Below are 17,018 nucleotides of genomic sequence, written 5' to 3'. Positions count from 1 at the left end.
TGCTAGCTGACAACACTCACAACAGCACCAAGGGATGGTTAACTTTTATTTCCCTATTTTACATTTACATGTATATATGTGCAGACACACAGACACACTTTTTTACTGGGGAAAAAAAAAACATTTTACTGAAGCAGACCATCAAAAAACCTAATTACCCCAGCAGGTGCCCCTAAAATGGGGTTTTAAAATAAAGAATTTTGAACTAGTGTATGGCAAAACCAAACACCTGAGAGAATGATACTGAACTCAAACCAAATCCTTATCTCAGTCATTGTGTCACTTTTCCTGTTTTCTAGAAAACAAGATTTGAAGACTGCTGCTTATTATCATGTCATATCTCTATGGAAAAAAAGGACAAATGGAGGTGGAAGGGTTGTTTTTAAAAAGATGTAAAGTCCTTTTCTACAATATTTCCAAGATAGTGTATTTTGAATTTTTAAAATTCTTAGAAATATCCTGTTATAAGAGCTACAGTTTATCACAACTGAACAGTCTCACATTAACAGGATGCAATGCAAAGAACAAAGCTTGGAATCATTGTATCAAGTTCTACCTATAGCACACATCTTTCATACTGTCCGCATTTCAAAAACTTGATGCTGACATGAACTTTTGTAAGCACCATTCACATACACATTCATCAAGTAGTTAGGGTATGTTTTACCTCTACTACGTAAGTATCAATAATATGATCCCGAGGCAGGAACCAGTGGGCTACCTCTTCTTCATCCATCACAGGAGCAAGATTAAACTGTTTCAAGTAAGTGTTGATTAATTCTTGTACTGCTTTAGTATCCTTTTGTTCCATTGGTCTCAAACCTGAAGTCTTTGTGGCCTTATTGTAACAAAAGAAAAATAGATGTTAAGATGTTGAAAGGAAAACTGCATACACAGCAAAGGCTGAAAGTAGGTTGCAGACTCAATCCATTTGCTATAATGCATTCCTTATTAGCCTACTTTACCCCAGCCACCTAATTCATTATGCTATTTTGCAAACAGCTTTCAATCAGAATTCCCTCTCTTCTAATTATTGAGACAGTTTGGGGCAATTCAATCTTTATATTTCATTACTGAAACAGCTTCTTTTCTCCAGAGAAATAGACGCCATTGCCAACAGCCTAGACTTCACTCATTTTGTATTGTTTAAGGTTTTTTAGGGCAGTCTTTATTTCTTATCTTCTTCTGAACTACCTAGGGCCCAGACACAGAAATAAAATATAAAGCAACCTGTGTATCAGAAATTAATCTGAAGACAAGAACACTTGTGATTCAACCAAAGTCAGATGATAAAGTATAATTAGAAATCACTTTTTTTTTTTTTAAAGTCCACCTATTATTAATGCTTGCAAACTCCCTCGCTAATTCAACTTTCTATACAGGCACAACTGCTGTTGTGTTAACAAGAAAGCTCCTCATAACTTCCAAGTGCCCCAAATTAAAAACCTACAGTATTTTAACAAATAAAATTATTTCTATGGCTTTAAACATCAGCAAAGGAAACACTGCTTTCCAGTACTACTACAAGCAAAGGTGATTAAAGCTTTCTCCACAACTCTTATTAGCTTTCCTGAATGTTTTCTTTTAGAGATGCTAAAGCTTGTTCTCTTCAGAGCTCATTTATCCTGCTTCATCTGTCTGAACTACATACACATAATACATTAATCACAGCAAAGTCAATTGCAAGAGCAGCCAGGTAGAGACTTGATTACTGGAATGCTGAAATTAGTGTATCTGATTATGGTCTGCTCAAAAGGCATTATTCAGGGGGAGGTATTTATTCACATACTCTGGAGTCAGCAGCAAGATGAAAAAAAAATCAAGGCATATTTTTCCACAGCTCTTGCCTGTGTATTATATTTTAGTCTTCCTGCTTTCCTCAGCAGCCTGGGACTATGGTTTGTCTCCATAACAGCACTTCATCTAGATTTTTAAATGCCCTAAATCCATAAGGGTATTCACCTCACTCATCAACATGACATTTCCTATGCTGTATTTCATTCATAACCTATAAAAGGTTAATTTTGGCATCCTCCAAGCCTTTGTCCTTCTACAGCCATACACTGGAACAGGATGGGAGGAAAAACAGATGGGCTGGAACATCCTTATCCCGCAGAAACACTCAGAATGGCCACCAGTAAACAATTATCCACAGCCCCACAAGTGAGGGAAAGTATACAGAACTGGGCTAAAATTTGTTTCTCTGATCCACATATCAAGCTGCACCGGGCACATATTCATGCCAGTATCCTGGCTCAGGATCACAGTCAGGAAAAGACATACAGAGACAAAGATGCTCCTGTCTTTAATCTAAACACACAGCCAAAACCTACCTCTTTCAGAAAACTCCTTGCTCAAGAGATTAAACACTTAGGAAAAAAAAACCACTTTATTATATCTATAGGTACATGTGCAAATGCAACCTTGAGTGAGGGTGGTATTAAGTAATAATATTTAACCTTTTTAATTCAGAGTGTTCAAGTGATTAGGAATGATGAATTTCTCTTAAAGGGAGACTAGTTTCCAGCAGCAATGATATGTCAAGGACACTATGAGAAGAGGTTAAAATGCAAGAAACAGTGTTTGGTGCTGAGGGACAGGACAGTGTGGACTGAATGAACAAATTTATGTGATAGTACTCTTTATGGCAACAGCCTGAAGCTGAGGATTAAGATCCTCAAGAGCACTTAAACCCTTTCTCAAGGAAAAAAAAAAAAACAAACCAAAACCACCCCCAAAGCACAAGACCTAAAGAGAAAACATTAACATGAAGATTAAATCTTTATTTTCCATGGGAGAAGCTCCCAAATCCAATCTAAAAATAGACAGCTGGGGCATATGGACTCCTATACCACTTGGTTTTAAAAGTTGCTTTTCAAAGCACCTGTTTTTTATTTGCACATCTCTGTATGTACAGTATGTTTGCCTTAGCTGCACGTTCTGAACGAGGTACGATGTATTCTTTGTTTTCCATTATTTATTTTTCTGTTGAAATCTGGGTTTTTATGATTAGGACAGGAAGATGATCAGGGTACAAATGCTGTTTCTAATGATTCACTGTAGGTACACTTTTTGTACTGTAAGAAATCCTTATTCTTTATTCTTTACCTGTACTGCTTCCGTGAGAAACAGTACCAGAGTTGCCATCAAAACCTGTATTTGAAATGGTCTACTGCACTTTTTCAGACTATTAAAAAAGTCGTCTCGATTTGATGTAAGCTATATTTAGCTCTCCATGATTAAAACCTAATTAATTTGGTTATTAATTCTTAAGCTCTGAAAACTGCTGCCCTGCAACAGGGGAGAACCTGCATGTGCAGACACAGGTATAAGCAGGCAGCACAGAAAACCAGTCTCTCTGACAGCAGCAGGAGTCCAGATCAAGCCATGGCATGTGCTTTATACCAAGAAGTACTTAGTGTACTACTAACATATGCAAGTAGTAAGAGAACCTGCTGCATCAAGGTAAATATAAACAGATGCAATTTTCCAAGTCAGATAAATCACTACAAAGTACTACAAGTGAGGAAAAATGTATTTCTTTTTAACCAAAAGGGAGGGTTTGTTTAAATAAAGGCTTACTGTTATGGTACAGGTAAAGGGCATTCTGCAATCCCTCCAAATAGAAAAGTAGCTTTTACAAGCAAAGAAATTGTTTTCAAATCATAAAGCTCAAGCTATCTTCTATAAGCTATTAAGTACGGCAATGAGATTTTTTAATAGTACATCTCAGACTACTTACAGTGACTTGCCCTGTCTTGGAAATACATTCTAAGGCTTTTTGCCAGCCTAACTACTAGCTGCAAACATAAGGAAAAATATTTGTAACCAACCTAGCTATGCCAGAACACTTGGGTTTTTTTCGCTAGACCATCCAAATAAACAGTACACAACATACTGAGGTGGCTTTTACTGAACCTGCTTACTGCAGAACAACGTTATCCGACAGTAAAAGCTGTGAATTAGACTCAAATCAACAACCCCACTGTATTCGATCAGCTTTCTGATGGACTTCTCTGAGATTTTTAAGACATAAACTGATGATTTGCTGTTCCAGTAATCTCTTATTAGATTAATCATACACAGAATAGTTTTACACATCTTTAGCTCAACCCCACGTGTATAAGTCAAAGTTTCTGTTTTTTTTCTTTGTTTGTTTATGGCTTTTAGATCAAAGTTCTATTTTCTCCATATACAGATCTACATTTCTAACAACAGTCTCTTCTGTTTAGTATATCCCTTAAAGTCTTTTTTACCAACCAGAGATTTTTTATTTTTTTAACCCAATGTCCTGCACACACTGCTTTTCCACAGAAAAGCCTGTGCTGTCAGAGACAGATGGAAGGTTATTTTGGGCCTCACAGTAACTGTGGGGTTCTCTGTAAGTCATACTGCTTACATCAGGAAGTCTGTAGAGCTTCATTGTTCTCTGTAGAGTCATGTTTCTACTCAAGTGTGAAAATTTCACCTCCACCAGTTTTCTGGGATTCAGTGATCGATGCCAATACCTGGAAATAAAATTAATAATGAGATTAAATAGCACCCATTTCCCTACTTTCTTGCATTGTGCCTCATGTACAGATTTGTTTCTAAGCAAACCTGTACTATGCCTGTAAGAAGCTTCAGCAAAAAACATGTAAAGAAAAGTTATATCCAAGCAGTAGCTTTCAACAAGGCCTGCTACCACCGTATCTTTAAACTAAGCAAATGGTTTTTATTACAGAATGAGTAATCACATTTTAGTACATTGCCCCGAATATCTCACCATAACATTTATTTTGTTGTATAGACAGGACCCTCTCCTCATGTCTAAGTAGTCTACTGAAGGAGATCTCCCCTTCCTAGCAGATCATTGTCCAACAGAACATCCCTAGTTACTCTAACACAGCATGGCTTTTGTCTATCCTTCCTTACAAAAGCTTACAGGATCTTCGGTGTTGATAAGTACAAACACTATTTCAAATGAAGAAGTACCCTGTGCTCCAGGACAGACAGCTGAACTAATACTGCTGGAACTAAACTTTTCCAAATAGAAACAAAATCTATCCCAAGCAAACAAAAATTATCCTTGATTACATACAAGTTTTCTCTTGCGGGAGTCTTCCCACCTTTATCAAATGCTCATCAAGTCCTCCTTTCTCCAGGAAAAATGAAAGGATTTCAAAAAAGCAAATCATACAATTCCCAGAAATGCCCTGCCATCTTTGGCAAGCAACCATGTCAACAGGGAAGTGCCCCAGCACGGAAACCAACCCCTTGAAAAACACAGGTATACAATGTTGGCATTGCTAGCATGGCTCCCACCAGAAGGTCAACAGAAACATCTCTTAGTTAAGGTATAAACAAACCGAAAGTTAGATTATAGTTCAAGAAACTGTTTTATCAAAAACAGTGGAATGAAGGAAGGAAAGAAGGAAGGGGGAAAAAAATAAATAAAAGGCGACAAGGAAGGAAGGAGACATGGAAACCCCACCCTGACAAACGCTGAGGCCTTCAGGTTAGTCAGGGCCACAACAGGTAATTTCTTTAAATGTTATGCTTGTAATGTTTCTAGCCAATTACATAACATGTTCTTTAAAATGACTCCTACAGAAACTGATATTATGAACATCACCTAGGTTACCTGCAAGTGGCTACAGGTTTGGGGAGTACCACTCCAGCAGTGTAAACAGCCTGAAAAATTCCTTCCAGGTTTACTCTTCTGGTTATTTCCCGAATCAGGACAGGTGCTACCCGTTTAGATCTCAGTTTCTTATGGACACATAGAAAATTGATTTCTACCATTTTCTTCACACTAAAAGGACATTAAATAGTGGAAAAGTTAAAGAGAGTTGCACATTGCATATTTTCATTTGCATAATTGTAGCTTTCCATGTTGTGACAGAAGAATTCAAGGTAAAAATAAATCAGCCTGTGAAAAAGTACATCTGCAATAACTGCTAATCCATGACACTGCAACTGCAATGGCAAATTGTGCAACATGCAAACTGTGTCTAACATATTTGCAACACTCCTTTTTCAGAGCTCTATTAAGACTTGCCTCACTTTAAGATGCACTGTGGCATCCAAGCACATGCTATATGGTATAGTACTTGTCAGTGTATGAAAACCTGGCCAACGAAGTCCATCTGATGGACTATCCTTTAAATACCTTCCTGGAGGGTCAGGAAATTCTGTGTCATTATCTGTATCATCTATCAATAAGAAAATTCCTTAACTATGTATTCCTGGTCTTCACTGTAAGCAGTTCATGAGCTCAAGAGCTTGCAGGGGTGGGGTGGGGGAAGAAGAGTAGAAAAAAAAGTCACTGCTGTACACACAGGATTCATCTGACTTTATGGTCAGTAAGCATCCTTCTCTCTTTTTAAAGTTTCCTGTGGCAATGGATACCAGTTTAAGACTTGTTTCATGGTGTTATTCTTTTACAAAAAACAAAAGTAATTATGCATTTTACCTGTCATAAATACGAATATTTGCAGGGATGGCACTTATGAATCCTACCAGTTTTTTGTTTGAAGACACTCTAACCCCACAGTGCCACTGGGGTAACCAGCCCGGAGGACGTAGTGCCCTAGAATTGATGACAGAAATAATTACAAATTACTGCCTAAGAAGATGTAATAAAAACACCCTTCTTCGCACTTCAGCCAGACCAGAATGTGGAACTTGCTACTCACCACAGAAGAAATTCAGGTGAATAATCAAACCTAAACATATTATCATCATCTTCTACATAATTCTCATTTAACAGTGTGTATAACTCCTTCAGCTGAAAACACACACAAAAAAAATCCAAAGATTTATCCACACACATCAACCAGGATAAACTTGAATGACTTTAGATACATATGAAAATTGGTTTACTTACAACTTCAGCATTGCTAAGATCCAATGTGTCCCACATAAAACCTTGTGGCAAAGAATATGGCTCTAGGCGGACATTGTCCTTATCTGGTTCAATCGCACCATGTGAAGTTATAACTTCATCTTTTGAGAGAGGAGAAGGAAGGGGGAGAAAAAAAAGAATGGTTACACTGCTTGCTTTCCTGGTAGTTTTCAAAACTGCATTTAAATCACATCATGTATTTTCTCACCATTATTTCATAGGAACATGAAGCTTTTAAAAAATGCTGAAAAAAAAATTAGCATTGTTAGCTTGTACTACTTCTTTCTCACAGACTGCATAAGATGGACTAATGACTATCTCATTAGAATATCTACAGACATGCACAGAACTACTCTACCTCAACTGATACCCAGTATTTCATAACACAGGACAGCAATCCATCAGCACATGCACGCCATTTAGCCAGCCATGAGATCCATGGTCTCATCATGAGATACACATTGTACTCACAGTTAACAAGCTGTGGCTCAGATCCTGTTTACCACTGACTTGAACAGACCTGAGCTCAACAGGATTACTCAGGAGCAGTGACATGGCAAAGACAGGGCATTTAAGGGACGCTGATGAAATGTGAAACTTGTTCCTAAAATCTTACATGAAAACGTGCTTCCTTCTTCCCGACTTTACAACTCCAATCCCTCAATATATAGCTACAAACAGAAACTACTCCTCTTTGATGGAGCTGCACCTACCAAATCATAGAATCATTTAGGTTGGAAAACACCTTTAAGATCATCAAGTCAAACCGTTAACCCAGTACTGCCAAGTCCACCACTAAACCAGGTCTCTAAGCACCCAGATCTACACATCTTTTAAATATCTTCAGGGATGGTGACTTAACCACTTCCCCGGGCAGTCAGTTCCAACAACTGACAACCCCTTCCATAAAGAAATTTCCCCTAATATCCAATCTAAACCTCCCCTGGTGCAATTTGATTCCATTTCCTCTTGTCCCATTACTTGTTGCTTGGGAGAAGAGACTGACATCTTTCAGGTAGTTGTAGAAAACGATAAGGTCCCCCTGGAGCTTTCTCATCTGCAGACTAAACAACCCCAGTTACCTCAGCAGTTCCTTAAAAGGAGACTTGTGCTCCAGACCCTTCACCAGTTTCGTTGCCCCTCTCTGGACCTGCTCCAGCACCTCAATGTCTTTATTGTAGTGAGGGGGCCGGAACTGAGCACAGTGAAGCATGGCCTCACCAGCACCGAGCACAGGTGGATGATTACAGTAATTTCTGATTACTGATTCTATTTCTGATACAGCCCAGGATGCTCTTGGCCACTTGGGCACACTGCTGGCTCATATTCAGCTGTCAACCAACACTCCCAGGACCTTTTCTGCTGAGCAGCTTTCCTGCCACTCTTCCCAAAGCCTGTAGTATGGCATGGGGATGTTGTGCCCCAAGTGTAGGACCCAGCACTGAGCCTTGTTGAACCTCATACAACTGGCCGTGGCCCATCAATCTAGCCTGTCCAGATCCCACTGCAGAGCCTTACTTTACTGAAGTCTAGGGAGACAACATCCACAGCCCTTCCCTTATCCACTAAGTGTGTTACCTTGTCATAGAAGGAGATCAGGTTAGGCAAGCAGGACCTGCTTTTCATAAAGCTATGCTGACTGGGCCTGATCACCTGATAGTCCTGTATGTGCTCTGGGATGGCACTCAAGCTGATCTGCTCCATAACCTTCTCGGGCACCAAGGTCAGGCTGACAGGCCTGTAGCTCTCCGGATCTTCCATCCCACCCTTCTTGTAGACGGATGTCACATTTCCTAACATCAAGTCAACTGGGACCTCACCAGTTAGCCAGGACTGTTGATAAATGATGGAAAGTGGCTTGGTGAGTACTTTCACCAGCTCCCTCAGTATCCTTGGGTGGATCCCATCTGGCCCCATAGACTTATGAGCGGTGTAGCAGGTCACTAACAATCCCCCTTTGGGTTATGGGGGCTTCATTATGCTTCCCAGTCTTCCAGCTCAGGGTGCTGGGTGCTCAGGGTGCTGGGTACTCAGCGAACAACTGGTCTTACTATTAAAGACTGAGATAAAGAAGGCATTAAGTACCTCAGACTTTTTGTCACCCTTTGTCACTACATATACCCCCCGTATCCAGTAAAGGATGGTGTTTCTCCTTAGCCGTCCTTTTGTTGTTAATGTATTTATAGAAACATTTGTTATTGGCTATGTCATGGTTTAAACTCTGTCAGCCACGCAGTCTTGCTCGCTCACTCCCCCACCTTCTTCCCTCCCCCCTGCTCCCAGAGGGATGGGGAGGAGAACCGAAAGAATGTAACTCCCACGGGTTGAGATAAGAACAGTCCAGTAACTAAGGTATAACACAAACCACTGCTGCTACCACCAATAATAATAACGATAGGGAAAATAACAAGGGAAGAGAATACGATACCACCTGCCGACTGAGCCCGACCGAGCAGTGAGTGCCCTTCCGGGTAACTCCCAGTTACATCCCGGGCATGCCGTGCTGTGGTATGGAATACCTCTTTGGCTAGTTTGGGTCAGGCGTCCTGTCTCTGCTTCCTCCCGGCTTCTCCTCCTCCCTGGCAGAGCATGAGGCTCACAAAGTCCTTGGTAAGACTAAACATTTGAGCAGTAACTAAAAACATTGGTATTACCAGTGCTGTTCCCAGGCCAAAAGTCAAAACCATAGCACTGCACCAGCTGCTAAGAAGAAGAAAAAAATGACTGCTACTGCTGAACCCAGGACAGGCTATTACAGCAGCAGGCAGATTAAGTTCTTCTAAATCTTTCCCTGCAAAACATCACAACATCCTTGTGATCTTCCTGAGCTGGCTGCCCCTTCTTCCAGAGGCTGCAAACACTCCTTTTTTTTCCCCCGAGTTCCAGCTAAAGCTCTCTGTTCAGCCAGGCCGGTCTTCACTCTCACGAGCTTGTCTTTCAGCACATGGGGATGGCCTGCTCTTGCATGTTTAAAATTTCCTGCTTGGAGAATGTCCACCCTTCCTAGACCACTGACATTCAGGATTGACTCCTAAGGGACTCTCTAAACCAGTCTCCTAAATCGGCCAAAGTCTGTCCTCCAAAAGTCCAAGGCGGCAGTACTGCCAACCCCCTAATGACTTCTCCAATAATCAAAAACTCTCATGACTGCTGTGCTGAAGACAGCTTCCAACCATCCCATCACCCACAGGTCCTTCTGTGCTCACAAACAACAGGTCCAGCAAGGCACCTTCCCTAGCTGGCTCACTCACCAGCTGTGTCTGGAAGCTGTCTTCCACACACTCCAGGAACCTCCTAGACTGATTCCTCTCCACTGTACTGTATTTCCAGCAGACACCTGTTATGTTGAAGTTCCCCATCAGAACAAGGGCTAACAATTGTGAGACTTCTCCCAGGTGCTTACTGAATATTTTGTCTGCCTCTTCATCCTGGTTGGGCGGTCTGTAACAGACTTAGACCATGAAATCTGCCTTTTGGCCTTGCCCCTGAGTCTCACCCATAAACTGTCAACCCTACTGTCACCATCATCAAGCTCTAGACACTCAAATGTTCTCAAAGTACTCAAAAGTATGACCTTTTCTCAAATGACACACAGTCCTGACTAGTAGTTATAGCCTGCAATCCAGTTTGGAAGGTCAACATTACCAGCATCTTTACACAAACTTCAGAAAATAACAGCCTAAATGTTACTGCCATTATATGTCTTCACTAAAGGACTTATTGCTAACAACCTTAACTAGAAGGCAGAAGGAGTCTGAAGTTAATTTAATACACAGAACGCTGTAGCTATTTCATGAATCAACAGGTTGTTTTTTTTTCTACACCTAGATGTATCCAGCATATCGAATAGTGAAGACTTCCCAATACGTTCATTCAACAGATAAAGGAAAAGCTTAAAAAAAAAACGTGATCAAGAAGCAATTCATAAACACTGTTGAACAAAACCTCTGCTGGCCAAATTCAACAAAGCTACTTCTACTGCACAACACTACCAAATTGGTGTGTTAGTCCTCTTAGGCTGACAAGTGACAGACTCTCATCTCTAAAGAAGTACTGTAAGATGTATTGACTAACTTGAACTGAACTCCTGGCACTTCTGCGAAGACACCTAAACTAGTTCTGAAAAATCTTTGTAACGGCCAAAGTATTTTTTGACTTATACATCAACTTATTTTGCCTAAGCTCTTCCTCTACCTAGGCAAGATTACTGTGACAATTACTACCATTAGTTTACAGATGTATCTGAATAAAGCTTGTATGGAAAAGAGTCAGTTCAATCCGCTGAAAAATATTGCCTCCAGGGCTCTGCTTTGGACTTCTCTATGCAAGAAGTTAAGTAGAAATGAGATCTCCATGGATTAAGCTATAAAAATGGATTAATGTGAAATGCTGCCCTGTGGAGAGAGCTCTTGTGCTTTAGACTACCTTCTTTCTGCTTAAGCTATACCAATCTCCAATGCCATGGAGAGGACAGAGCAATAGCTATTTTGCCAAGACTCCTTTACTTGGGGGGTCCTGAAGTTTCGCAGGCACTGAAGAGTTACAACTGCTTACCTTGAAGATAATGAGAGGGAAAGAAGATCAGAAAGCGATTCAAAAAAAGGAAGAGAGAGTTAGCAACTACCTTCTACAAAGAGTAAGATTTACCAACTGTGTTATCCGGGATAACAGTATAAAAAGTAATCTACCAAATTCCTTACAAAATTAAAGGCAAGGAGAGGTCACCTCATCATCTCACTTGGTACCAAGAACACAAAAAAGACCAAGAAAGCCCATCTTCAAGGTAGAATACATTGTGGACAAAGCCCATAAACACACAGCAGTAAAAGTGTTCATACATGACAGAAGTGCCATTATTCACTTAAAGCTGCATGAAAACAGTGTAACCTACAGCAGGAGAGGCATTATCTCTGTGACAGCAAATCTATCTACTGGGAAAAAAAAAAAAAGGAAAATAAATTAAAACAAAGCTTAGTCTTTGTTACTACTTAAAAGTTCTTATTTTCCCCTAAAATGCAAGACTTCTGTGTTCTGTTGTTCAAGAGCTCAGACCTAAAATAAACATAGGAATGCTATTTCTATAGCATTTCCCATTCTTATAGAGAACATCAGAATGAGATTTATTAACACCATATTTTGTTGTGTATCACTGAGTGGAGTGGGGGGTGCAAGCACTTTCCAAGAAAACATCAAGAGTTCCACATAAACTCCATAAAAGATTAAGGATCTCCACACACAGTCCAACTTCATACCCATTTTACAGAACATGCCCCACAGCTGGAACATATTCTTTTGGTGGTCTGTAAGACAGATCTTATGCCCAGGTCCAGTTAAACTTACTAAGTTTAGGTACAGGTTGAGTATCCCAAAACTGGTATTTACGTTTGGTAGCCTCATCAATATTCTTTGCTGGGCCTTGGCATGCAGAGAGCAGCTCCATTGCTCTCTGAATGTCTTGAAGCTTCTGCATCGGAATGGCTGGATTCTGCATACAAAGACAAATGGAAGAGGAAGCTTACTGAGTATGCTTACTTTGAACCTTTGTACAAACATGTTTATTTCTTTTACTGCTACATATTCTTTCATGTACTCTTCTCATCATGGTTAGTTTCAGTATAGCCTTTGGAGGCAGGAGGGTGAAAAGTAAGGTGGGCAACAGAGAAGCAACTTCCCAAAATACTTAACAGTTTTGAGTAGTGCTTGCATTTAACCATGGAACTCCAGTGGTTTTAACAGAAATACTACACTGCTAAGGCAGAATACCAATACCACAAGAAAAAGCTTCTCACATTCCCTGTCCCACCTCACTTATTTTATTGTAAAAGACAATAATACAGCAAAAAGCAAACCAGCTTAGATATCTAATAATCTAAAGATAACTGGTACACACAGAGATGTTTGAAGTTGGACTTTACACACACAGTATAAAATAGTTTTTAAATTCACTACAGTTCAGTATTTCAGGTACACTGTATTGCTATGAATATCAACTTTTTAACATGAGTAACCTTCTACCTGCCTTGTATTAGCTCACAATTACTACAGTGGGTGCCTTTTTGCACTGTATCGTATGTAGGGGTTAACCATATGCCACTAATGCTGTGACAAAAACTCACAGCTAAAGGTAATTTTAACTGATAGAAGCAGACAGACATAAAGTAACTTTTCACTTAAAAGATGAAAAATCTTTACAGAAAAATTGACTGAAAAAGCGTAAGTCTAAGGCTAAGCATTTCTAAACTGAGCTCTTGAACCCTCACTTTTGATCAGTCTGAGTAAACGTTAACTGGAATGAGAATTTTATTTGCATAGGTAAGTACAGAGGACTAATGGTAATAGACTTCTAAATCTAAAGGGATTTTTTTCTCTCTCTTTTTTTAATCTATTTATTTGTTCTGTTACATCCCAAGTGGTAAGTCCTGTTCTGAGGCATACAAACAGCATGCTTGTGCTTAGGTTTTCCCAGACTGCAGTGCAATAATTACATTTGAAAGAAGAGTCTCAAACGCATTGCAAAATTTTAAGCAATTCTGCATAAAGATATCAAGCCAGATTTTTCATTTTTACTGAATATTGTTGGATCATTATTTCCATAATTCACTTTATTTCTAGGATTCATGTATTGAAAAATTATAAATTACATGTAATAATGATGGAAATCTGCATTTGGATGTGCATCTGCCTCTAGCATCCTCAGTCACTCCCTCCCTGTATAGCTCAAGTAGGCCATAATTTTCTATATATAATAAAAAACTTGTACTCTCTAACCACTATGCAAGTTATTTCATTAAATATTGCAAAATTATACCTGATAGGGTGCTTTAAACACCTGTCATCTGACTAGCTGTGAAGTAACAGATCTACATGCTTTAGAGCAACACTACTACTAGAGGATAAAATCTCCCTACCCTATTTCTAGATCCAGATTACTATGATGTACGATAATTTTCTCAAATAAAAAATTTGTTTGTTTCACAGTGGTCTTATAATTCTAATGCCACTAGATAAGCGCTAAAATCTTATCAGTACATTATGAAGTCATATTGAAACACTGACATACTTTATCTGTAATTTATTTTGTATGTTCGAGTCTCTAATTTCTTTTCTACATTAAGAAAACAGAAAAATCTAAAACCAAAAAAGATCCTCGGCTCCAGAAAGATCTTACTAGCATATTGAAAAAGTTAATGTTCTGGTACTAAACGCAACATGGCTCGGGACATGAGAAGCAATCTCCTTTCAGAACATTCAGAGATCAGCCTAGCTAAGAAATTTACTTCCAAATTTTGCTTCCCTTCAATAGAAAGCAAGAGAAACCTACACAGAACTTCACATAAATCAGAAAAAAAGAGTCATTTTTTTAATTGCAGTTTAGGGAAGTATCTCCTCACAGCACAAGACAGCACTGTTGTACAACAAAGCTAAGGTATGTAATGCTTTTTTTGCCTTGGTTTTGTTGTTAAGATCTGACCTCAGACCTTTGATGTCCCTGATCCTTGTAGCACAATCTATGAGAACCCCATTAATGACAGCAGTAGAGAAGGTGAGGGACCACTTAGCAAACTAATCATGCACGGGTCCCTAAGAACAGCTCAGATGCATCTGAGGGTGCTGAAGGAGCTGGCTGATGTTACTACAACTAGGATCTATCTAGCCAAGTTTAAAAGGTTATAGCAATTGGTTGAAGTTTCTTCTGACTAGAATAAGGTAAATGTCACACCCATCTTCAAGAAGGCCAGGGGGAGGATGTTGAGAACTCAGGAATCAATACTGTTTTATGAGCTGGACGTGACAATGAGCGCTTTCTCTGTAAGTCTATAGACAACTAGCTGGCAAGAATGGCTGATACACTGGACTGCAGAGCTGCTATTCGAAGCTACTTTGACAGGCTGGAAACAGGAAATGAAGTTTGACAAAGGCAAGTGCAAAGACCTGCATCTGGGACAGAAAAAGCCCATTCAATGGCAGAGGCCAATATGGACTGGCTATGAAGCAGCTTTGCAGAAAATAACTTGGAGGTGCAGGTGGACAAAGAGCTGAACAGGAGTGAACAGTTTGCTGGCCAGCAAAAGGCTGCTGCCTACTGGATTGTATCAGTGAGACTGGCCGGCAATTCTTTACCTTCATCTGGCTCCCCTAAAATCACCTCTCACATTTTTGGTTTCCCCATTACAAGGAAAGCATTGACATTGCAGAAGGAGTCCAATGGAGGGCTATCAAAATTACTGGGGGGGGTGATGGTGGGGGTGGGGTGGGTGAATCACATGACATACAAGGAGAAGATGAAAGACCTTGGTTTGTTCAGCCTTAAGAAGAGACACTTAAGGGAGCAGGAGAAACCTTATTGCTGCCTCATGGGAAGAGATAAAAAAAACTAACCCAAGTCTTTTCAGAGGAGCACAATGATAGGACAAGAAACAATGGACACAAGTTGCAAACCAGCAAAATCCATTTAGATAGAGGGAATTACTATTTCTTTACTATTTCTTTAACCAAAACTGTATTCCAACACTGGAATAGGCTACCCACAGAGGTTGTGGAGTCTCCATCCTTGCAGACCAACCAACCTGATCTAGGCCCAAGCAACCTGATCTGTTTGGATCTGCTTTTAGCAAGAGTTTGGTCAAAAGACCTCCAAAGGCCCCTAGTCTAAGTTAATTCTGTTACTATCACTGGTGACTACAATAATGAATGATAATTTTCTAGATCTGATAAGCTTCATCTGCACTAATGTGGACAGTCTACATCACTGGGACTTGTAATGGAGAGAGAGATCAAAGTCTTATGAGATGGGTAGTGAAATGTCCTCAAGGACACTACTCTAACAAGTATTTATTGCTGTGGTTACAAACATGCCAGTGTTCAAAAAGTCCAGTATCACAAGAGAGTGAGAAGCCAGGAGACTCACGTCTGTCCTTCTCATCTCCAGAGGGGTACACCTGTTTACAAACTCATCTGACCTCAAAATCTTCCTTCAAAACCATTTTCAGTGAGTTCAGAAGCCCTGCCAAGTACTACTTGATTCTGCACATATTCTCTAAGACCTAAGGTATATAATGTCACTTTCCTCTGAAATATTTTGTAAAGCTCTTTTAAACCAAGAGTAAGTAGATGGTAAAAGCCTTTTTTCCATAAAACATTTCACATAGCACAAAGAGACCAAGATCTAAATATCACTTGAGTAGCAGAGAAAATAAATATACTTCTCCACACCGATCCAGATCAGCAGTCTAAGATGCTTTAAAAAAACCTCGAAAACCTAAACTAGAGAAGTTGTTCATCTACTTATTCATGTGTACACCTGGAACACAGCAGAGAATGTGAAAAAAACCCAAAACAAAGGACAGCCAACAGGGATGCATTTGCAACTAAAGAGGAAGCCATTTAAGAATAATAAAGTGGTTTAGCTGCCTAGAGCTTGAGTGAAAGACTTAAATAAATAAAGGCTTTTAGTTTATGCCAATAAAAGAGAAAAATCTTATAACACCGCTAACAAACTGGCTAAACTTCTTGTGACAGTAAAATAATCACGAAGGGTGCCACTCTAAGTACACAACTTAGAACAAGGACAGGCTTACATGCTTGCAAAACACATCACACCAGAGAAACATTATGCAAGACTGCAAGGTGCTGAGGATTAAAATCTTGGACACAAAAACAAAAAAAGAAAACAACCCTGAAGCAGCTTTGTTTGCTTCCTTTTAATGCAATTAAGACTCAACACACAGAACAATGGGTTTGGTCAGCAGGGAACTAAGGAACTCCCAGGGTATTGCAGCAATGAACTTCAAGTTAACATTAGAACTGACCTCCCTCCAATCCTAAGAGTTTGACATTACTTGGTTATTGCTTGCAAACAGTTTTCCTGTATTAGTATTCATACCACATGACTTACTCGTGCCATGTGCTTTACAGAAACACAGTATCAAAACATGTGGTGAGATCAGAAATTACTTAAGATCTCCCTGTATATTTTCAAGTGTTCCTTGTGCTGTGCCCATTCAAAGCAATGGGGGTGGCACAGAGAAGCCTAAAGAGACATCACAAAGTCTACCAGTATGTTAATGAGCCAGAGCACAATTTTTTCCCCCTAAAATTATGTGGTAGCCCCAATGTGCTTGACAAATCTTAC

General features: G+C 39.7%; 1 protein-coding gene across 4 annotated transcripts in view; it reads right to left on the bottom strand.

Moving 5' to 3' along the window:
* Window positions 1-17,018, bottom strand: part of NMT2 (N-myristoyltransferase 2) — a 34,010-nt gene that overhangs the window by 7,830 nt on the left and 9,162 nt on the right. For 2 of the 4 annotated variants that reach the window (XM_062623636.1, XM_062623639.1), the window contains 7 exons: window positions 12,227-12,371; window positions 6,869-6,987; window positions 6,678-6,769; window positions 6,455-6,571; window positions 5,624-5,794; window positions 4,400-4,508; window positions 668-838 (listed from right to left, as the gene is read on the bottom strand). In XM_062623636.1, the coding sequence (XP_062479620.1) occupies window positions 668-838; window positions 4,400-4,508; window positions 5,624-5,794; window positions 6,455-6,571; window positions 6,678-6,769; window positions 6,869-6,987; window positions 12,227-12,371 (924 nt within the window). The remainder of the gene's footprint in view (window positions 1-667; window positions 839-4,399; window positions 4,509-5,623; window positions 5,795-6,454; window positions 6,572-6,677; window positions 6,770-6,868; window positions 6,988-12,226; window positions 12,372-17,018) is intronic. The other 2 variants (XM_062623637.1, XM_062623638.1) reach the window with 2 other exon arrangements.

The sequence above is a fragment of the Pezoporus occidentalis genome, unplaced genomic scaffold (assembly GCF_034315485.1).
Source record: "Pezoporus occidentalis ecotype Australia unplaced genomic scaffold, CSIRO_AGI_Poc_V1 ctg257, whole genome shotgun sequence".
NCBI lineage: Eukaryota > Metazoa > Chordata > Aves > Psittaciformes > Psittacidae > Pezoporus > Pezoporus occidentalis.
The sequence above is the reverse complement of the archived record's forward strand: the minus strand, read 5'-3'. Positions and strand labels throughout refer to the sequence as shown.